At 47.0% G+C, this 23,520-nt stretch overlaps 1 protein-coding gene across 2 annotated transcripts in view; it reads right to left on the reverse strand.

Annotated features, from left to right (window-relative positions):
- Nucleotides 1-6,321: 6,321 nt before the first annotated feature.
- The window catches only part of PDCD11 (programmed cell death 11), a 141,416-nt gene continuing 124,217 nt past the window's right edge, over nt 6,322-23,520 (reverse strand). For both annotated transcript variants that reach the window (XM_030202807.1, XM_030202806.1), the window contains exons 34-36: nt 19,362-19,515; nt 8,008-8,173; nt 6,322-7,569 (exon numbers count right to left, since the gene is read on the reverse strand). In XM_030202807.1, coding sequence (XP_030058667.1) covers nt 7,398-7,569; nt 8,008-8,173; nt 19,362-19,515 — 492 coding nt within the window. In that variant the 3' untranslated portion in view covers nt 6,322-7,397. The remainder of the gene's footprint in view (nt 7,570-8,007; nt 8,174-19,361; nt 19,516-23,520) is intronic.

Genomic DNA, 23,520 nt, shown 5'->3' on the forward strand with positions numbered 1-23,520 from the left:
GTTTTGAAAAGAAAAGGAAACCAGCATGGTCTTGTCGGGGTGGGTAACATAGCTGTTTTCTTTATAGATTATGAAAATTCTTGCATTGCAGCTATAGAAAGACTGATTATCCTATATAATAAAACGCACCTCCAACATTCTGAAGCTGACTGCATGGCTGAGGCATTCCTGCTCTCTGTATCCATCTCCTGAATTGACATCACGTACTTCCGGGTTTGTCACAAGCAGAAGTGACCAACCACACGAGGTTTCTCGGCTTCAGAATGTTGGCGGTGCATTCTATTAAATAGGATTGGTCAGTTCCTTGAAGCACAGCCAGAGCTCAGCGTCCTGCACAGTAACGCTCAGACACCAGAGAGAGAGGGGGGGCCTGACACCAGAGAGAGGGAGGGGGGGGGGCATCTCTGTCACACACACTCCCTCTCACACACACACACTCTCTCTCTCTCTCTCACAGTCAATGTCTTTCTCTCTCTCACACACTGTCTCTCACGCACTCTATGTCTCACACTGTATCACATTCACTCTCTATGTGTCACACAGTCACTCACACACTCTCTTGGTCTCATATACTCAGGCTCACAGAGAGTCTGTGTCTCACACACACTCTCTCTCTCTCGCACACACTGTATCTGTGTGAAACATTCTCTCTCTCTCTCTCACACTGTCTCTCACATACGCACTTGCACACACTCTCTCTCTCACAGACACACTCACATCCAGACTCACTCTCTCACACACACTCGCACATTCACTCTCTCTCTCTCACACAGTCACTCTCACATACACTCTCTCAAACATACACACTCCGAGGAAAACCTTGCTAGCTCCCGTTAAATGTGTGTCAGAAACGGGCCTTTTTTACTAGTTTAGTAATACAACCTTGAAAATCAAGTTACCTGAAACTGGGGTGGGGGGTCATAATTAAGGTACAGCCCAGAGAATTCATTGCTACAATTTGCTCTCATTGCAAGGCAAAGAAAATATGAATTTGTCTAATATCAGGAAAACAGTTCTTATAGTCACCAGACAGATTTTCTAATGGAAACAGGCTTGTGGCTCACTGGCAAAAGGCATTATTTTAACTAGGCTTGCTTTTGTGAAGTAGGCCCTGAAAAGTATAAGGCCGTTTACAGCTATTCTGAATGCTGTTTTAGATTCTTTAATTTGTAATTTTTTACTACTTTTTCTTCTTTTATTTTTTAGAGCTGCATTTCAATTAAAATTTGTAATTCTGCGATTAAAGGTATGTTATTTACTTTTATTTCCACTGCAGCTTCTTGTGACTCTGGGCAATAGAGGGTTAAGGGGCCTTTTTACCAAGCTGCAGTAAAAGGAGCCTTGCAGTGGCATGGGTGCGTGGATTTGCTGCGCACTGAGGACCCTTTTACCTCTGCGGGGTTTAAAAAAAAACAAAAAAAAGAAGAAAATGGCTGTGTGGTAACTACTACTACTTATCATTTCTATAGCGCTACTAGATGTACGCAGCGCTGTACACTTGAACATGAAGAGACAGTCCCTGCTCGACAAGGCTTAAGTACAAAGTTGCCACGCAGCCATTTCATGGAAGAGCCCTTACTACCCCTTAGCGGTAAGAATAAAAAATATTTCCAGTTGTGCCAGAAATGGCATGTGGTAAGGGCAGCACTACCACTGGCTCCTGCAGTGGGACGGTGGTAGTACCAGATTGGTGTTCACCAACACCACGGTAGTTCTACCATGGCATTGTAAAAGGGACCCATAGTAACCTGCCCAGTGACAAGGAGTTGCGATGGGGGGGGGGGGGGGGGGAGTAAACAACATACGTTTAATTGCACAATTAAAATTTTAATTGAGATGTAACCATAACAGTCCTGGAAGCAGAATTAAATCCTGTACAGTAGAATCTGAACATGGCACTCTACAAGCTATACACAAATAAATCATTGTATTCTCACCCGTTTTTGGAGAACAGTAGGAACAGTGCAATAGTTTCCTTCTGCCCCTTTATACTTCCAGCTCAGTTGAAAGTAGGCATTCATTTTCAAATAGTAAAGGGTTTTTACCCCCATTGTAAATTCCCCTCACCACACTTAGGGGCCCTTTTACTAAGGCACAATAGGCCTAACGTGGGCCTACTGTGTGGTAAAAGGGCACTACCACAGGACACAATGAGGTGGTCTCTGGGTAATTTGGGCAGCAGCGTACACCACTCCCATGGTAAAAAATATATTTTTTAGATTTTACCATGGGAGGCATGTCTGGGGGCAAAGAGTAGGCGTGCCTACACTAGTTGGATAGCACGGGCACATTACCGCACGCTACCCGATTGGCATAGGAGTAGCGCAGGAGATCTTAACCACCTCCTAAATAGGTGGCAGAAAGGGCTCACAGCAAGGAAATTAGTGCGTGGCCATTAAAAAGAACCCCCCCCCCCCCCCCAACTGCAGCCAGTTTTCAGCCACACTAGAAAATGGGCAGAGCATGCAGCAAACCCATGCACTATTCGTAGCCCCGGCCACTTTCTAGCACGGCTTAGTAAAAGGGTCCCTTAGTCTGGCCATTGGATCAAACAGTCATAATGGTCTGGATGGCTCTTTCTTGAGTATACAATTGTTGAGCCTGAATCAGGCCACTAAGAGGTGCTGTGGAACAACAACTGGACCTTCTTTCACCCCAGAAATTGGGAGCCCTTTAAAGCATCTGCAGTCCTGACACGGGCTGAATAGAGCTGCACACAGAGCTTTGAGCAGGGGCATAGCCAGACCTCGGCGGGACAGTCCAGAGCCCAAGGTGGGGGGGCACATTTTAGCCCACCTCCCCCAGCCACCGACCCTCCCCCGCCACTGACCCTCTCCCACCGCCAGGTACCTTTGCTGGCGGGGGTCCCCAACCCCCACCAGCCGAAGTCTTCTTCAGCGCTGGTCTCCGGTGCGTTCACTGATCTGTTTATGTCAGTCCTGACTCCCGACGTCCTACATGCACATCCTGTATGTAGTCCCATGCAGCAAAGGTACCTGGCAGCGGCGGGGTAGGGTTGCTGGTGGCAGCGGGGGGGGGGGGGGGGGGGGGGGGGGGGGGTTAAAGTAGATGGGGCCTAGGCTAAATCTGTGGGGCCCATGCCCCACCCAGCTACGCCCCTGGCTTTGAGGCTAAGCCAATAACATGTTACAACTTGTTTGCAGACCCTTATTTCTGTAATCAGTGTAGTGATATTGCCAAGGGACCTGCCAAGTTGTGCAGCAGGTTGGTGATGCAAGGGTACTGTCTGAAAAGGCCATAGAGACCAAAGAGGCAAAACATTTGAACAGCCAGGCTGGCATTGGTGACTATTTTGATGATTACAAAGCTTTGCAGTTAGACATGAGAGGAGAGGAGAACTGCGACTGAAATAAATTGAGGAATATTGCATTGCTCATCTATCCACAATAGACAGCTACAAAGGAAAAAGACAAACAGCCCTAGCTAAAGTGTGATATTTTACAAAGGGTCACACCCTATGACTGGCAGCTGGGATATATCCTTAGAAATATGGACACGAATAACTGGGTGGGTGGATGGATGGATCATGGTCTTTTTGTGCCATCATCACCTATGTTAAAATAAGTGGCCATTTCTTCTCACAGGAAGTATGTGCCATATGCCTGGAAGAATTTAAACTAAAGCAGGAGGTTGAACTTTGTCCACGTACACACGCCTTTCACAGGAAGTAAGTAACCCTGCTAAAATGGATATACATGTTTTATCATATGAAAAGCAATGCAGTGTATTTAAGAAGTACTGACATTCACACAGGATAACTATATGAAAGGCTCTACCTGCTTAAATACAATTCAGCAAATTCAACACATGGCTCCAGTTGAAAAAAAGACCCCTGTTAATCTTCAAATTGTATGGAAAATTCTTATGCTGGTCCAATAAAAGGCTTCAGAACTTCCAGCAAAGAATCCAGTTTCATCAGTGCCAACATGATTTACTGTTAGATAAAAGTGTAATTTTAAGCCTCAGAAAAACACATTTCATCTACTTTACATAAAAGACAAGCAACAAAGCCCATTTCGTGAAAAATTAAACGGGCCCTAGGAAGGCTCTCATCTAAGCAATTTCTCCTCTCTCCCTCCATGTCCAGTGATTCTCCCTTCCCCTCCCATCCAAGCCATGTGCAGCGATTTTCCTGTGCCCTGCCCTCCACTCCCATCCATGTCCCACGATTCTGCCCTCCCCTCCAATCCATGTCCAGCGATTCTCCCCTGCTCTCCCCTCCGTGTCCCGCAATTCTCCCCTCCCATGTCCAGCAATTCTCCTCTGCCCTGCCCTTCCATGTCCCACAATTCTCCCCTCCCCTCCCATCCGTGTCCAGCGATTCTCCCCTGCTCTCCATCCATGTCCAGTGATTCTCCTCTTCCCTGCCCTCCCATCCATGACCAGTGACTCTCATCTAAGCGATTTCTCCTCTGTCCCCTGCCCTCCTCTCCAAGTTGAACGAGTCTCCCCTTCCATCCCATCCATGTCCAGCGATTCCCCTCCCCTCCTCCTGTGGTGTGAACAAAATGTTTGTAATTTTTTTGTGATGAATACACTCAATTTACTAAATTCACTGTGTTCAAAGAACACAAAAACTACTTAACTTAAAGCGGCATCGTGCTCGGGCATCCCCAACGGACCCGTTTCGCCAATGTGGCTTCTTCAGGGAAAAGACGCCCTGTCTAGAGGCACTGCTTAGGATGGCAAGTAGTGCTGTCTGCTTGCCAGCGCTGCTAGCGGATCAAAAAATGGCAAGCAGACACCACTACTTGACATCCTAAGCAATGCCTCTAGACAGGGCATCTTTTCCCTGAAGAAGCCACATTGGCGAAACGGGTCCGTTGGGGATGCCCGAGCACGATGCCGCTTTAAGTTAAGTAGTTTTTGTGTTCTTTGAACACAGTGAATTTAGTAAATTGAGTGTATTCATCACAAAAAATTACAAAACTTTTGTTCACACAAAGGGAGGAGGTTGGGCCAAGACCAATGATTGATATACGGTGATCTTTCAAAAGCAATTTCAGCAATTTGGCTGATTATCACCTGTCTGATGTCTTTCCTCCCCCCCCCCCCCCCCCCCCATCATTTATTTTTCTGCTTATGTTTTGATTAGATCCACTTATTCTATTGTTGTCTTACATTTATACCCCACATTTTCCCACCTATTTGCAGGCTCAATTATAACAGCATCCACGCAACTGTTCTAAAAGGACCCCCATAGTATCTTAAAGACCTGATTCTCGTACCTAGAGGCCACCAATGCAACTTCAAGGGCAGGGAAAAATATGCTCTCTGCTGACCCATGCAGGCACTCAGCTGCTGTATTATGGATACACTGTGACTGATGAGGCAAGGGCAACGACAAGCCAGAGAACAATGAATTACAGAAATCCAGTTTTAATATCACAAGTGCGTATACAACTACTCTTAAATTCTTTTTTGACAAATAAGGCTTTAACTCTTGGGAGTCCACAAAAAAAACTGACTAGACAACTGAAGATACCTTGGGCTGACTCCAGAAAATTCTGAAGAGTAGGCACTTTAGAGCAATAACCACATGAGCAGAGAAAAGCTTATCTCTGTTTATCTCCAAGATCGTCAATGACTTAGGTTTGCCTGGATTCAACTGTTCATCCACAATCAACTGCTTTTTGAGTTTTGGAGAATCACCCAAATATTTGGGTGTATTTGTATACAGTTACAGAACGAAACTATTAAAAACTGAAAGTGTAGCTTACATAGAGAGGTCCACATGCAAGTCAACCTAAGAACCAGGCTGATCAAAGCACAACCTGAAGGGGTTCATGAGATTATTTAATACAATTCTCCAATGGTACCATCATATACAGTGTCCACCTGATCAATAAACAATGTTCAGTGGAACTTTATATTGATAAAGTTCCTTGCAGCATTACCTCCTCACCTCCCTCATGCCAAAATAAATTTTCTAAAAAAGTTTTCATTAAAAAAAAAAAAATAAAATGTATACAGCAATTAAATTAATATTCAAATAAAAAAAATTACATTTTTAGACTGGATTCTGCCACCTTCACCAAAAGGCAGAGGTTTTCAACCCAGACCCTGGGACACACCAAGCCAGACTGGTTTTCAAGATATCCAACAATGAATATGCATGAGATAGATTTGCATACAATGGAGGCAATGCATGCAAAGTTATCTCATGAATATTCATTGTGGATATCTTGAAAACCTAACTGCATGGGTGTCCCGAGGATTGGGTTGAGAACCCCTGCCAAAAGGCAAAGACAAGCATGTTTTCAGCACCTCCCATCTAACTGGGTGCTTACCCCCCCCCCCCCCCCCCCATATGTGACACGGACAGGGTTTCATAAATTCAGAGTTACCCAACTCAAAATCAGAAGTCTCCACAATAATGAATAATAATTTGAAGCTCCCAACATTCTCTATAAAGTGCTCCAGGTGAACTTCCATTCGGATAAGGGTAACACAGAGAAACTCCAACACCAATTACAGCACTGAGAAAACTCATTGCCATCTCCAGAAATCATAATGCAACATTTGGCAGTCTATACTTCCTTCAGGGAAATGGGAACACATTTAACCCAGCTGTCACCATTGTAGCAAAAATAAAATGCAAACTCCTCATGTTATTACAGGCCTTATTTAATAATGATGATTTCCAGGAGCAGAAAGTGTGCTTGTGTGGTCAAAGGTAGATCTTAGTAAGGCACAAAGCTCAGTAAGAAACAATTATAGACTTCTACAATGTTACATAAACATATCAAAATGTTTTTTCCTGCAATACATTTCTGACAGCGTCAAGTCTCAGAGACTATTCTTCATAACTGATGTTCATTACTGCTATGTAACTGTACAACACAATTGTAATTTTTCCTGTTAATTAAAAGCCACATTGAACTGAAACTTGTTTTTGGATAATTGTGGGATCTAAGAATGAATAAATAAGAAAATAAGAAGGCTGCTGAAGGCTCTGGTGTGCCATGGGAGGCTTTTATTAAAGCAGTTCCATTCGAAGTGCAGCCATTCAAAGACTGAAACCAATTCCCAAAAAATAACAGGATATAGCCACGGAAAAATCGGAGTGAAATTCTACAGGAATGTTATCAACTTCTCAGTGTCAATGGAGAAATCCCTGCCACTATTAATGAGGTCCAGTAGCAGTCACCAAAACTTTAAAAACATATCTGTACAAAACCATAAACACCATCACCTCTCTCTGCTCACTTTTTTCCCTTTTTAATCCAAACATTACATTTTTCCTTGAGTGGCTCAGCAAAAGTTATCATCTATGTGCCATCCATGAGCCACATTCAGGGAACGGCGGTCTAAATGAGATCCAACTGTGCATCCTCCAAGTGGAAAAAATGTCTTTTCCTCTTCCTTCCTGTGCATTAGGACTCTGTCAGGGAACTCTTGGACTCCACATACTCTATTGCCTTCTCCTTCACAGCCTGGGCTGTTTCGGGGCTACCATATTTCTTCTCGTATTCCAGGTAGCGTTTAAAGAAAAACTTCATCCTCTTCGCTGCCAGGTTCAGGTGAATAACTCGCTCAAAAATATCCCTGTTAAAACCAGATTGTAACAATGAAAGAATTTTAAAAATTTGGAGGTAGAAAAACCATAAAAGTGGAACGAACACCAATATACCACGGGGAGTTCAAGAGAAGACGGAGAGTGGGAGAAGAATCAGGCTCTTCAAAAACAGACCAAAGATGTTGAATATGAATCACAAATTTAATAAAAGATGACTCAACACGGTACTATGTTTCCGTTTACCAAGACTCCTGAAGAAGGCATTTTCAGTGCCAAAACATGGTACCGTGTTGACTCATCTTTTATTAAATTTGTGATTCATATTCAGCGTCTTTGGTCCGTTTTTGAAGAGCCTGATTCTTCTCCCACTCTCTGTCTTCTCTTCAACATCTGGAGTTTCCATACAAGGCTAACAATGAAATGTTGCCATTCCTGAGGTATTTCCAAAATTGTCATCCATCACTTACCTCACTTCCTTCTGGCTGCCATGTTTGATCATCATATCTATGTAAATGGACCACAGGTCTGTCCGCTTTGGATAGCTGCTCAGCGTACTCTCGAATATTGCCTTGGCACGTTCTACGTCACCCAGGTGAAACTCCAGCTGGGCAAATTTTGAAATGATGTCGACATCTGAAATCAGAGTTTCATACAATCAGATCTCGTAGACACAAAGGGTGGTGTTTTTGCATCCCCATCCTTACCAGTACCACCACCTGTGTGAGCCATGGAATACGCACACACTGCTCATTTCTGCATTATCTTCACCTTCCCCGCCTCCACACACACACACACAATAAAAGGAGTCCATTTTCAAAAGGGTTTCTCACATTCTTTTGAAACTTTTTCCAAAGGTATTTGAAGGAACGAAAGAAACCACATTCTAGCCTCTAAGAAGTAGAGATTAAACAAATGTCTCAAGGCTAGCAAAATTTATGAATCTAAGCCATTATTCTGCAAACTAGAGAGATGCGTAAAACATGTAAAAAAAAAAAAAAACCAAAACCCCAAGGGCGATTTTCAAACAGCAAATCAGCTTATACTTTTTACCTGAAGACACTACACAAAAAAAAAAACCATTACCTTTGAAAACTGCATATGGGGAAAAAAACCCAGCCATACCAATCCTCACCTCCACTATTATTACTTGCTTAAATGTATCCTGTGATTTCAAGCTCCTTTCTATCCCATCATTGCAGGTACAATTATACACATAGTGACAACCTGAAAATGATCTGTCCTAAGACCCCATTTCTGTGAGTAAATAATTTACCCACTAAAATGGGCTTTGAAATCTCCTCTGAACAGACCCAAAATCATTTCTTGAGCATGACAAACTATGTACGGAGATGAACATATCCAAATATTTAGTGCCATTTATATGGCTAGCAATTTTGCAAAACAGATGTCCAAGACAACTCTTTGGTACTTAGAAAATTATTGGGCTGGTTAACAAGGAAATAAATATTCCGGTTTCAGTGCAAAATAGAGCTTCATGACCAACCTGGATAAAGGCTGCAAGACAACTGAAGGGTGAAGGGTCATGGATTTGATATACTGCCTCTCTGTAGTACAACCAAAGTGGTTTACATATATTTCTTATGCAAAGCAGTGGAAATGCTCTCCACTCAAATACACATCAGCAGAGCAAGAACATTAGGTGCTGAATCTTAACAAGCTTCAGCACTTGCTTAAAATGTTGTATAGAAGAAAAAAAATATCACTCTTACTATCTGTACCTACTTGTCACAAGGAGGCTTGTAAGCTGCTCACTAACATGCATTTCACCAACTATATACTACTACTACTATTACTACTATTTAACATTTCTAGAGCGCTACAAAGTGTACGCAGCGCTGTACAAACACAGAAGAAAGACAGTCCCTGCTCAAAGAGCTTACAATCTAATAGACAAAAAGTAAAGCATTTAAATTTAAAATATTTAAGCAGTCAAGCACAAGAGAACAGTCACAGAAGGACAGAAGATGTTGAAGGGTGGTCAGTGTGATTAGGTGTAACTCTGGTTGGAGTAGTGGGAGAAGGTGATAGGAGATATACTATAGGATGTCATTCTGAGGCCAGGCTAAGTCTAAAGCAGGAGAAGGTATTCTCTGCAGCCTATCTGTGAGATGGAAAATGCTCTCTGAAGCTGCTGCTATAAGTTGTTAGTTTTCTCTCCCTGAAAGAGATCCAAGCCACACCCACGAAGTTCAAACTGTCAGTGGGGAGGGTGAGGGGAGGAAATGGCAGTGCTTGATGAAAAAGAGAGCTCAGTTTGATAGGAGTGATATGGGTGAATGCTGCTTCTTTCATGACCCTGTGAGAATCTGTACTGTTCCCTTAGTGACCGTTTCCTTCCGCAGTAACACTTCCAGCTAACCACAGAAGTAAAATATATATTAAAACCAATATACTCAAGAGGAGAGTAAAACTTAAGCCGGATTACAAATGGCTCGCCATGCATTTTGTTTGTGCATCCTGAGGTAAACTATCTTGTCGATACCCAATGTTGCCATTGAGCTCTGAGTGACATAAAACATCAGTCAGGAAGCAAATGATTGATTTTGTGCAAATTCTCTGCTTGATTTTGTTAATGCATCCCCCTTGGGTTTTCTATTGTCCACTAAAGTGTAGCATTTAATATCTGAAGCAAGATCAGAACAACTTATTCCAGGGCTCCCTTGATTTATCAATCAGCCTGTGACACTCACTGGGAATGGCACACCGACCCCCCCCTGCTAAGCCGGATCTCCCAGCAACTTCCCAATAGGTACAATGGGGTAGACAGACAGAGACTGGAGCATCTCTCTTATTCAAAAGCCATAACACAGAATGTCTGCTCTAACATCTGCAGTGAGTAGGTCAGTCAGCCAAGCTGAAAGGCTCCTTTACCAAAGCTGGAAATTTCATCATTAAAAAAAACATTAAAAATGCAGTACATACTTTAGTTCAATCACATGAATGTATGTATGTCGCTCAGGGTGCCAACTCTTTCTCGTCACAACCAGAGAATGACACAGGGACGGAGACCCACGGTAACCGCAGGGATGGGGATGGGAACAGAGCCCACGGGGATGGAGACAAACTTTGCCCTGTGTCATTCTCTACTTTGAAGGCTGCTAATGAATTGGACAATTATTTACGTTCAAGTGACGCAGGTAGAGCGAATGCTACATACCTGTAGAAGGTATTCTCCGAGGACAGCAGGCTGATTGTTCTCACTGATGGGTGACGTCCACGGCAGCCCCTCCAATCGGAAACTTCACTAGCAAAGTCCTTTGCTAGCCCTCGCGCGCCCGCGCGCACCGCGCATGCGCGGCCGTCTTCCCACCCGAAACCGGCTCGAGCCGGCCAGTCCAGTATGTAGCAAGACAATACACTTCAAGGGAAGACACAACTCCAAAGGGGAGGCGGACGGGTTTGTGAGAACAATCAGCCTGCTGTCCTCGGAGAATACCTTCTACAGGTATGTAGCATTCGCTTTCTCCGAGGACAAGCAGGCTGCTTGTTCTCACTGATGGGGTATCCCTAGCCCCCAGGCTCACTCAAAACAACAACATTGGTCAATTGGGCCTCGCAACGGCGAGGACATAACTGAGATTGACCTAAAAAATTTACCAACTAACTGAGAGTGTAGCCTGGAACAGAACAAACAGGGCCCTCGGGGGGTGGAGTTGGATCCTAAAGCCCAAACAGGTTCTGAAGAACTGACTGCCCGAACCGACTGTCACGTCGGGTATCCTGCTGCAGGCAGTAATGAGATGTGAATGTGTGGACAGATGACCACGTCGCAGCTTTGCAAATTTCCTCCATGGTGGCTGACTTCAAGTGGGCTACCGACGCTGCCATGGCTCTAACATTATGAGCCGTGACATGACCCTCAAGAGCCAGCCCAGCCTGGGCGTAAGTGAAGGAAATGCAATCTGCTAGCCAATTGGATATGGTGCGTTTCCCTACAGCCACTCCCCTCTTGTTGGGATCAAAAGAAACAAACAATTGGGCGGACTGTCTGTGGGGCTGTGTCCGCTCCAGATAGAAGGCCAATGCTCTCTTGCAGTCCAATGTGTGCAGCTGACGTTCAGCAGGGCAGGAATGAGGACGGGGAAAGAATGTTGGCAAGACAATTGACTGGTTCAGATGGAACTCCGACACAACCTTTGGCAGAAACTTAGGGTGAGTGCGGAGGACTACTCTGTTGTGATGAAATTTGGTGTAAGGGGCCTGGGCTACCAGGGCCTGAAGCTCACTGACTCTACGAGCCGAGGTAACTGCCACCAAGAAAATGACCTTCCAGGTCAAGTACTTCGGATGGCAGGAATTCAGTGGCTCGAAAGGAGGTTTCATCAGCTGGGTGAGAACGACATTGAGATCCCATGACACTGTAGGAGGCTTGACAGGGGGCTTTGACAAAAGCAAACCTCTCATGAAGCGAACAACTAAAGGCTGTCCTGAGATCGGCTTACCTTCCACTTGGTAATGGTATGCACTGATTGCACTAAGGTGAACCCTTACGGAGTTGGTCTTCAGACCAGACTCAGACAAGTGGAGAAGGTATTCAAGCAGGGTCTGTGTAGGACAAGAGCGAGGATCTAGGGCCTTGCTGTCACACCAGACGGCAAACCTCCTCCAATGAAAGAAGTAACTTCTCTTAGTGGAGTCTTTCCTGGAAGCAAGCAAGATGCGGGAGACACCCTCTGGCAGACCCAAAGAGGCAAAGTCTACGCCCTCAACATCCAGGCCGTGAGAGCCAGGGACTGGAGGTTGGGATGCAGAAGAGCCCCTTCGTCCTGCGTGATGAGGGTCGGAAAACACTCCAATCTCCACGGTTCTTCGGAGGATAACTCCAGAAGAAGAGGGAACCAGATCTGACGCGGCCAAAAGGGAGCAATCAGAATCATGGTGCCTCGGTCTTGCTTGAGTTTCAACAAAGTCTTCCCCACCAGAGGAATGGGAGGATAAGCATACAGCAGACCTTCCCCCCAATCCAGGAGGAAGGCATCCGACGCCAGTCTGCCGTGGGCCTGAAGCCTGGAACAGAACTGAGGGACCTTGTGGTTCACTTGAGATGCGAAGAGATCCACCAGGGGGGTGCCCCACGCCTGGAAGATCTGTCGCACCACACGGGAATTGAGCGACCACTCGTGAGGTTGCATAATCCTGCTCAACCTGTCGGCCAGACTGTTGTTTACGCCTGCCAGATATGTGGCTTGGAGCACCATGCCTTGACGGCGAGCCCATAGCCACATGCTGACGGCTTCCTGACACAGGGGGCGAGATCCGGTGCCCCCCTGCTTGTTGACATAGTACATGGCAACCTGATTGTCTGTCTGAATTTGGATAATTTGGTGGGACAGCCGATCTCTGAAAGCCTTCAGAGCGTTCCAGATCGCTCGCAACTCCAGAAGATTGATCTGTAGATCGCTTTCTTGGAGGGACCACCTTCCTTGGGTGTGAAGCCCATCGACATGAGCTCCCCATCCCAGGAGAGACGCATCCGTGGTCAGCACTTTTTGAGGCTGAGGAATTTGAAAGGGACGTCCCAGAGTCAAATTGGAGCAAATCGTCCACCAATACAGGGATTCGAGAAAACTCGTGGACAGGTGGATCACGTCCTCTAGACCCCCGGCGGCCTGATACCACTGGGAGGCTAGGGTCCATTGAGCAGATCTCATGTGAAGGCGGGCCATGGGAGTCACATGAACTGTGGAAGCCATGTGGCCCAGCAATCTCAACATCTGCCGAGCTGTGATCTGCTGGGACGCTCGCACCCGCGAGACGAGGGACAACAAGTTGTTGGCCCTCGCCTCTGGGAGATAGGCGCGAGCCGTCCGAGAATCCAGCAGGGCTCCGATGAATTCGAGTTTCTGCACTGGGAGAAGATGGGACTTTGGGTAATTTATCACAAACCCCAGTAGCTCCAGGAGGCGAATAGTCATCTGCATGGACTGCAGGGCTCCTGCCTCGGATGTGTTCTTCACCAGCCAATCGTCGAGATATGGGAACACGTGCACCCCCAGCCTGCGAAGCGCCGCTGCTACCACAGCTAGGCACTTTGTGAACACCCTGGGCGCAGAGGCGAGCCCAAAGGGTAGCACACAGTACTGGAAGTGGCGTGCGCCCAGCTGAAATCGCAGATACTGTCTGTGAGCTGGCAGTATCGGGATGTGTGTGTAGGCATCCTTCAAGTCCAGAGAGCATAGCCAATCGTTTTGCTGAATCATGGGGAGAAGGGTGCCCAGGGAAAGCATCCTGAACTTTTCTTTTACGAGATATTTGTTCAGGGCCCTTAGGTCTAGGATGGGACGCATCCCCCCTGTTTTCTTTTCCACAAGGAAGTACCTGGAATAGAACCCCAGCCCTTCTTGCCCGGATGGCACGGGCTCGACCGCATTGGCGCTGAGAAGGGCGGAGAGTTCCTCTGCAAGTACCTGCTTGTGCTGGAAGCTGTAGGACTGAGCTCCCGGTGGACAATTTGGAGGTTGTGAGGCCAAATTGAGGGTGTATCCTTGCCGGACTATTTGGAGAACCCACTGATCGGAGGTTATGAGAGGCCACCTTTGGTGAAAAGCTTTCAACCTCCCTCCGACAGGCAGGTCGCCCGGCACTGACACTTGGATGTCGGCTATGCTCTGCTGGAGCCAGTCAAAAGCTCGCCCCTTGCTTTTGCTGGGGAGCCGCGGGGCCTTGCTGATTCGCACGCTGCTGACGAGAGCGAGCGCGCTGGGGCTTAGCCTGGGCCGCAGGCTGTCGGGAAGGAGGATTGTACCTACGCTTGCCAGAAGTATAGGGAACAGTCTTCCTTCCCCCGAAAAATCGTCTACCTGTAGAGGTAGAAGCTGAAGGCTGCCGGCGGGCGAACTTGTCGAATGCGGTGTCCCGCTGGTGGAGAGACTCTACCACCTGCTCGACTTTTTCGCCAAAAATGTTATCCGCACGGCAAGGCGAGTCCGCAATCCGCTGCTGGATTCTATTCTCCAGGTCGGCGGCACGCAGCCATGAGAGCCTGCGCATCACCACACCTTGAGCAGCGGCCCTGGACGCAACATCAAAAGTGTCATAAACTCCTCTGGCCAGGAATTTTCTGCACGCCTTCAGCTGCCTGACCACCTCCTGAAAAGGCTTGGCTTGCTCAGGGGGAAGAGCATCAACCAAGCCCGCCAACTGCCGCACATTATTCCGCATGTGTATGCTCGTGTAGAGCTGGTAAGACTGGATCTTGGACACGAGCATAGAGGAATGGTAGGCCTTCCTCCCAAAGGAGTCTAAGGTTCTAGCGTCCTTGCCCGGGGGCGCCGAAGCATGTTCCCTAGAACTCTTAGCCTTCTTTAGGGCCAAATCCACAACTCCAGAGTCATGAGGCAACTGAGTGCGCATCAGCTCTGGGTCCCCATGGATCCGGTACTGGGACTCGATCTTCTTGGGAATGTGGGGATTAGTTAATGGCTTGGTCCAGTTCGCAAGCAATGTCTTCTTCAGGACATGGTGCAAGGGAACAGTGGACGCTTCCTTAGGTGGAGAAGGATAGTCCAGGAGCTCAAACATTTCAGCCCTGGGCTCGTCCTCCACAACCACCGGGAAGGGGATGGCCGTAGACATCTCCCGGACAAAGGAGGCAAAAGACAGACTCTCGGGAGGAGAAAGCTGTCTCTCAGGAGAGGGAGTGGGATCAGACGGAAGACCCTCAGACTCCTCGTCAGAGAAATATCTGGGATCTTCCTCTTCCTCCCACGAGGCCTCACCCTCGGTGTCAGACACAAGTTCACGGACCTGTGTCTGCAACCTCGCCCTGCTCGACTCCGTGGAACCCCGTCCACGATGGGGGCGTCGAGAGGTAGACTCCCTCGCCCGCATCGGCGAAGCTCCCTCCGCCGACGTAGTCGGGGAGCCTTCCTGGGAGGTGGCCGCGGTCGGTACCGCACGCGGTACCGACGTCGGGGACCTCAACCTGGGCGATGGGCCAGCCGGCGCCACGCTCGACGGTACCGGTGGCGCAAGCACCGCCGGTACCGGAGGGGTAGGGCGCAACAGCTCTCCCAGAATCTCTGGGAGAACGGCCCGGAGGCTCTCGTTTAGAGCGGCTGCAGAGAAAGGCTGAGAGGTCGATGCAGGCGTCGACGTCAGTACCTGTTCCGGGCGTGGAGGCTGTTCCGGGCTGTCCAGAGCGGAGCGCATCGACACCTCCTGAACAGAGGGTGAGCGGTCCTCTCGGTGCCGATGCCTGCTGGGTGCCGAATCCCTCGGCGACCCAGAGCTCTCGGTGCCGACACGGGGAGGAGACCGGTGTCGATGCTTCTTCGATTTCTTCCGAAGCATGTCACCAGAGCTCCCCGGCACCGACGAGGAGGACGTCGAATCCATCCGTCGCTTCCTCGGGGCCGAGACTGAAGAAGGTCGATCTCGGGGGGGCTGTACCGCAGGAGCCCTCAGGGTAGGAGGAGACCCACCCGAGGGCTCACCGCCACCAGCGGGGGAATGGACAGCCCTCACCTGCACTCCACCCGATGCACCACCGTCCGACGACATCAGCAGACGAGGTCCTGGTACCACCGACGTCGATGCAGCTATCCGATGTCTCGGCGCCGATGCAGAGGCCCGATGCCTCGATGCACTCGATGCAGGGGCGGCCGAGGAAGATGGTCTGGACGCTGACGACGTCGATGCACTCGAAGATCCCGGTGCCGATGCCGACGAAGAGCCCGAGAACAACACGTTCCACTGGGCTAGTCTCGCTACCTGAGTCCGCCTTTGAAGCAGGGAACACAGACTGCAGTTCTGAGGGCGGTGCTCGGCCCCCAGACACTGAAGACACGACGAGTGTCGATCAGTGAGCGAGATAACCCGGGCGCACTGGGTGCACTTCTTGAAGCCGCTGGAAGGCTTCGATGTCATGGGCGGAAAAATCACGCCGGCGAAATCAAAAGCCGAAATGGCGAAATTTGAAGCACCAAATTTAGAGGGAGAAAAAATCTCGACCGAGGCCGAAAAGAGGCCTACCCCGACGACGAAAGAAAACTTACCGGGGCAAAAAAGCTGGAAGTACGGGGAGGATTTACACGAAACCCGGCGGGGGGTTTCCGGAGCACTTCCCGACTAGGACAAAGCTTTCCCGAAGGAAAAAAACACGTTCAAAACAAATTGGACGCGCGAGGTCGACTTTCCGGGGCTCGACACGGCGAAAACACGACCGTACCGAGTGCGGACAAAAGAAGACTGGCCGGCTCGAGCCGGTTTCGGGCGGGAAGACGGCCGCGCATGCGCGGTGCGCGCGAGGGCTAGCAAAGGACTTTGCTAGTGAAGTTTCCGATTGGAGGGGCTGCCGTGGACGTCACCCATCAGTGAGAACAAGCAGCCTGCTTGTCCTCGGAGAATGATGTTTTCATTTTTTTGGGAAAAACAAGCAAAAGCGCCGGCCACAACTAGCAAAATTTGCATGGGGGATCCTGTACATCCTGCTAACAGCACATCTTCTAAGAAGACATCTTCTATTGCAGGAAGGACTGTGGAAGACAGGAGAGCTAGACTGAATCCTGAGATTGTTGATGACTTCTTATTCATCCACAGATTAAAAAATCGTAACAGTGCTTCATAGGACATATTTCTTCCCCACTAGAGAATGGGTTGTATTTTGTACCCCTGGACATTTTTAACAGGGTGAATTAGGGTTTCTTGGGGTAGTAGAAGTCAGGCTATTGTTGGGGTGGAAGGGTAGAGGGTGGTGGTGGGGGGAGGGCTATTATAGTTGCTCATTGTTATTATTGTTTTCGGTTTGTAATTTATAAACAGCTGCACAGGATATTGTTCCTTTTTATACTTTAATAAAAAGGTTTAAATATAAAATCATAAGTGCTCGAGGATTTTTCAGATGAGGACAGAATCTGCAGGGAAGACGGTGGGGATGGAGACAGAGCCTGCAGGGACAGGGCGGGGAAGGGGACAAACTCTGTCCCCGTGTCATTCTCTAGTCACAACCCAAGAAATTAAGAGCATGCATGTAGGAACCTTTGTGCATAACCAGGGAACGTATTCTGCTTAGAAGACTGCACCATCACTTCAATCCCCAGTGGGGAAATAATTTGCATAACAGAAAAATATTTCGATAGGAAATATCTTATTCCCAAGGTGTTAAGAGACAAATCCAATATATTTCAACACTGCTGCTTCACATGCATGAAACAGCAAGATCACAATTCAAGCTAGATTATTTTTGCTTCCTATCATCAAACAATGATGAACTTAACTGAAGTAAACCAGGACCAGGTAGAGGTTTTCAACTCTTTCTGCCTCCTCTCTTTTTCTCTCTTCCCTGTGCTAAACTTTGCACATTTTCAGCCTTCCACCTTCTGTTCTGGTTCATTTTTTTTCCCTATTGCCCCATCAATCTCTGGCTTCCTATTCACAACACACTTTTGTCAGCTGTACAAACTACTATCACAGATTCCTATGAAAAACCTGGCAAATGTCCCTGTAGTTTCTAACCACTGATCCTTTCAAAGTCTGTTCCTCTATTTCTACAAATTACCTCTGAAGAAACTTGTGAGGTCTTAAAAGCTCATACTGTACAACAGTAATCTTCACGACCAGTCCCGGAGAAAGTGGATGGTACCCGCAGCCCTGTGTTATAATAGGGGGGGGGGGGGGGGCGGTGGTTCCTCTCCAATGATGTAACCAGTCCAGCTGTTCAGGCACACTCACAGCAATATTCTATATATATAAAAGGCAAGACCAACGTTCTGAAGCCTCCAGCCGGAAGTGTGAAGCGCCAGAGATATCTGGTTTCCCCATGAGTGAAGGAAAACAACACAGCACAAAATCCCTCTCTCTGTAACAGTGAAGGACTCAGAGGGGGAGGGGAGAGAGATGCCCTCACTCTCTCTGTAACACAGAACAGCAGGAAACTTAACACTGAAGGACTGGACTCCAAGGGGGGAGGGGGAGGGAGAGAGGGCAGAGGGCAGGGACACACACTCCCACATGCACACTCTGAAGAAAACCTTGCTAGCCCCCATTTCATTTCCATCAGAAACGGGGCTTTTTTACTAGTATGTAAATAAAATGAAATTTTGTTTCTCCAGACTCTCTCTTCAGCCTGTCTTGTCCGCCCCAACCCAGAGTTCCCCCATACTTTTCCTCTAACCCTATCCCAAGTCAGTCTCAAGTCCCACCAGCTTCTCCTCCCAATCAGCCACCATCATGTCCCTAGTGTCTCCGAGTGGTCTCTCCCCGCCTCCCCCCCCCCCCCCCGGTTTGTTAATGTTCCCAGACATTTTCCAGTCTTGCCACAGGCGCTGTCTCTGGGACAGCTACTCTGTTTTCTTCCAGCATCATGTGGATCTTGGCGAGCTTGACCTGTGCAGTGTTCAAACCTCTTCACTGTTCACAGAGTCTTGCAAAAGTGTAAGAGTTTGTATGCTGTGTAACTCCTTGCCGAGAGCCGCACAGTCCAGAAGGAAAACAGAGCGGGCGTTCTGGAGACAGTGCAGCAGAAAGCCTCCGGACAAGCTGGGGGAAAGTATTATTGAAAAAAGAGAGTGAGGGAGGCACACTTATGGTTACTGGGGGGGCTGCCATCGCCCCCCCCCCCAACCCGGCTTCACACTGAAGAACAGTGCGGTATAAGATCTCTTATTTGTCCTTTAAATATCATCTATAAAAACACCCTTTTTCTCCAAGATCAAACTAGCCATATTAGTCCAACTCTACTTGCAACCAAACAAAGCATCACTAAATCAATAATCAGTAGTCAAAAAGCATCATTCATCATATACTCTATTGCCGGTTGCCTCTCAGAGAGATTATTGTCTTAATAGGTTGCTGTTCTTACGTTCTTTGTCTGGCAAGCACTTAAGGGCACGCTGTAGGAGCCTGTGAGCAGCTTCGGTCTGTCCTTGCTTAAAAAGGAAGGTAGCGTATTTCAGCCACACGGATTTTTCTTGGCGGAAGCGCTTCAACATTGTGTTGTATAAGCCATCTGCTTCCTGTGTAGAAAAAGAAGAGAAAAGAGATACAAACAGAATAGAATACTTATGACTAGGGTTACCATATTTGGTCCCTCCCCCCCCCAAAAAAAGAGGACATGCCCCGCCCCACTTCACACCTCACCCACCCCCTTTCACACCCTCGCACCGCCCCGTCACACACCCCGTCACCCCCCTTCCCTTACTCTACTGCCCTGGTGGTCTAGTGACCTGTTCGGGGCAGCAAAGATTCCCCTCTTTGCTACCCGGAGCGCTGCCCTGCATCCTGTTGCTGATCTCGGCGCCGATTTAAAATGGCCGCTAAGAGCTGAAGTCTCGCGAGGTCGCTTCAACTCTTAGCGGCCATTTTGAATCAGCACCGAGATCAGCAACAGAATGCAGGGCAGCACTCCGGGCAGGAAAAAGAGGTGGCTCTTTCCTGCCCCGAAGGCGGAAGAGGTCACTAGACCACCAGGGCAGTAGAGTAGTAAGTAAGGGGAGGGGAGGGCCGGGAGGCTAGCATAGGACGGCCCGCCCGTTTGTCCAGAAATCCGGACAAACGGGCAGATTGGCAAAACCCGCCCAGTTGCCCGGACATGTCCGGGCAAACCCGGACATATGGTAACCCTACTTATGCCACCACCATATACCAAAATTCCCCTCCCTGCACCTATTCATAACTCATTAAGATAAGCAAACTCACACAAGCATGTTTCTTAAACTCATGTGGCTCACTCCCCCACATCAGCAGCAGACTGCAAGGAATACAGAAGCAGAGAATTTGGGAGCAAGGCTCATCTGGTCAGCTCAGGTTACTTCCTGTTGCAATGTCATACCCCCCCCCCCCCCCTTTTCCATCCCCAGAGCACTATTTATTACACAGTTTCCTTGTACATTTAGGATTTATTTACCGCCTTTTTTAAGGAATCCACTCAAGGCGGTGTACAGCAAGAATAAGTCAAACATAAGCGATAGAGAATTACAGCACTAAAAATATTCAAACAATACAAAGTATGGCATAGTATACTACATTACAAAGTAAATCATTTTCATAGACAGCATAGGGTGTAAGCAAAGATGGAAGAGTTATCAGGAGTAAGAAACTAAGGGGGTCAAAAAGGTACTTGAATATGATCTCAACTAGGGTAGGAGTGGATAAGCAAGTCCTCCTACAGTATGTGTAGCTGGAGTCAGTCGTCGTGTATGTGACTAGCTAGTCAGCTGCTTCTTGAGTGGAGGAGTAGCCTAGTGGTTAGTGCAGTGGACACTGATCCTGAGGAACTGGGTTCGATTCCCACTGCAGCTCCTTGTGACTCTGGGTAAGTCACTTAACCCTCCACTGCCCCTGGTACAAAAATAAGTACCTGAATATATGTAAACCGCTTTGAATGTAGTTGCAAAAACTCCAGAAAGGCGGTATATCAAGTCCCATTTCCCTTTCCCTTGTTGAGATTCTTCATGGAATGTTGCTACTATTGAGATTCTGTTGCTACTATTTGAGATTCTACATGGAATGTTAATGTTGCTATTCCACTAGCAACATTCCATGTAGAAGCCTGCCCTTGCAGATCAGCAACGCGGCCGCGCAGGCTTCTGTTTCTGCGAGTCTGACGTCCTGCACATATGTGCAGGACGTCAGACTCACAGAAACAGAAGCCTGCGCAGCTGCAAGGGCAGGCTTCTACATGGAATGTTGCTAGTGGAGTAGCCTAGTGGTTAGTGCAGTGGATGTTGATCCTGGGGAACTGAGATCGATTCCCACTGCAGCTCCTTGTGACTCTGGGTAAGTCACTTAACCCTCCATTGCTCCTGGTACAAAACTAAGTACCTGAATATATGTAAACCGCTTTGAATGTAGTTGCAAAAACCTCAGAAAGGCTGTATATCAAGTCCCATTTCCCTTTCCATTAGCTTGGGAGAAGAGTCAAGCTGTCACCTGCTTCCTGAAGTACAGTCTTGTATTAAGCAAAGCCTTTCTTCTTCATTAGAAAAGAATTTAAGAATATATTCTCTGATCCCTCTCAGTTAACATTTTTTCTTGGTAATAAACATGTATAGAATTCTGATCTGTTTGGGGGCGCTCAGTGTCTGGCTTTTGGGTCATGATTTACTGGAGTTCACTGCAGTAACTGTCTGTAGATTCTGTTGTCTATTTTGGTTTTGTTGTTTTTATCATTATGCTTATTGTATAATGTATATATTTTGTAACATGCTTAGACTTTTTAGATGTGGGATAAAAACTTATAAATAAATAGATAGATAATTAATAAAGTATGGGGTGCTTTCTCTATCCTGTAAATTTTCTTTTAAACCTGGGATCTCAGAAGGTTTTCTTTTCTTTTATTTTTATTTGTTGCATTTGTATCCCACATTTTCCCACCTCTTTGCAGGCTCAATGTGGCTTACAATACATCATGAATGGTGGAAATATAATTAGAAAATATACATTTAGTGTAACAGAAGGATCTTAGGTAACATGATAATGAAAAAACATGTTAGTAATATAACAAGCAGGTATTGTAAGACAGTTCTGAATGTATGTGGAGGAGTTGTGGAGTTCATATTTGTTAATCTTTGTGGTATACCTTATTAAAGAGATGGGTCTTCAGTAGTTTGCGGAAGTTAGTTAGTTCGTAGATCATTTTTAAGTTGCGCGGCAATGCGTTCCATAACTGTGTACTCAAGTAGGTAAAGTTTGACGCATGCATTAGTTTGTATTTTAGACCTTTGCAGTTGGGGAAGTGCAGATTAAGGAATGTGCGGGATGATCTTTTAGCATTCCTGGGTGGTAAGTCTATCAGGTCTGACATGTAGGCTGGTGCATCTCCATGAATGATTTTGTGAACTAGGGAGCATATTTTGAACGTGATGCGCTCTGAGTGGGAGCCAGTGTAGCTTTTCTCGTAGGGGTTTAGCATTTTCATATTTTGTTTTATCGAATATGAGTCTGGCTGCAGTGTTCTGGGCTGTCTGAAGTTTCTTGATTATTTGCTCTTTACAGCCGGCATAGAGTGCGTTGCTGTAGTCTAGATGACTGAGCACCACTGATTGTACCAGGTTACGGAAAACGGTCCTTGGGAAAAAAGGTCTTACTCTTTTTAATTTCCACATTGAGTGGAACATCTTCTTGGTTGTGTTTTTCGCGTGGCTCTCAAGTGTTAGGTGTCGATCGATGGTAACTCCAAGAATTTTTAGGGTGTCTGAAATTGGAAGGTTCAGATTTGGTGTGTTGATGGTGGTAAACTTGTTCGTGTTATGTTGTGAGGTGAGTATTAGGCATTGGGTTTTTTCTTGGTCTCTTCCTTGTTCTGTGGACTTGAAGGAGGAGTATATCCATAGGATTTGTTTTTAATGTTATATTGGATTTTTGAATTTTCAACTGTACTGTTTTCATTGTTGGGTGGATGTGCTTGATAATATTGAAAATGTAAATAAAAAAAAAAAGATAAAACTTCTATACACTCAGAGGCCATAACACATCTGGTGGCCTTGGAGGGAAGGCTCAAGCCATGATTATATGCAAAGCCTTCAATGGGTTTTTTTCCCCATTTAACACAGTCATGGACAGAAGCCTACAGCAGATACCTGAACCAAGGTAAGGATGGAAGACTATCCACAATACAGGTCTGATCCAATGAATGGTAACTAAAAACAGCATGTGTGATGGCAATCTGAGGTCCTACAGTCCTTAGTTACACAGCTTCTAGCATTTTGTGCATTTGGGCAAGTTGGGTCATGAGAATCTTGCTTCAAAAGGTTGGGGATTTGAGCCTAGGACTCCGCCTTCAGCACCAGAATATGTTAACTCCATGTTTCTTTGTACAGCCTGGGACTTTGCACCATAGAAAATGCGAGGCACACACACTGCAGCAGACACACTCCTTGCTCAGTCTGTACTATGGTGGTAATTCTCTAGAGGTCATCGAAAAATTAGCAGCTAGACTGCACCAGTTTCAGCTAAAAATACACTTGTACTTTTGGCCAAAACTGAAAGGACCCAATTGGGATTTCAGATCAATTTTGGCA

This window comes from Microcaecilia unicolor, chromosome 5 (assembly GCF_901765095.1).
Source record: "Microcaecilia unicolor chromosome 5, aMicUni1.1, whole genome shotgun sequence".
NCBI classification, from domain to species: Eukaryota; Metazoa; Chordata; class Amphibia; order Gymnophiona; family Siphonopidae; genus Microcaecilia; species Microcaecilia unicolor.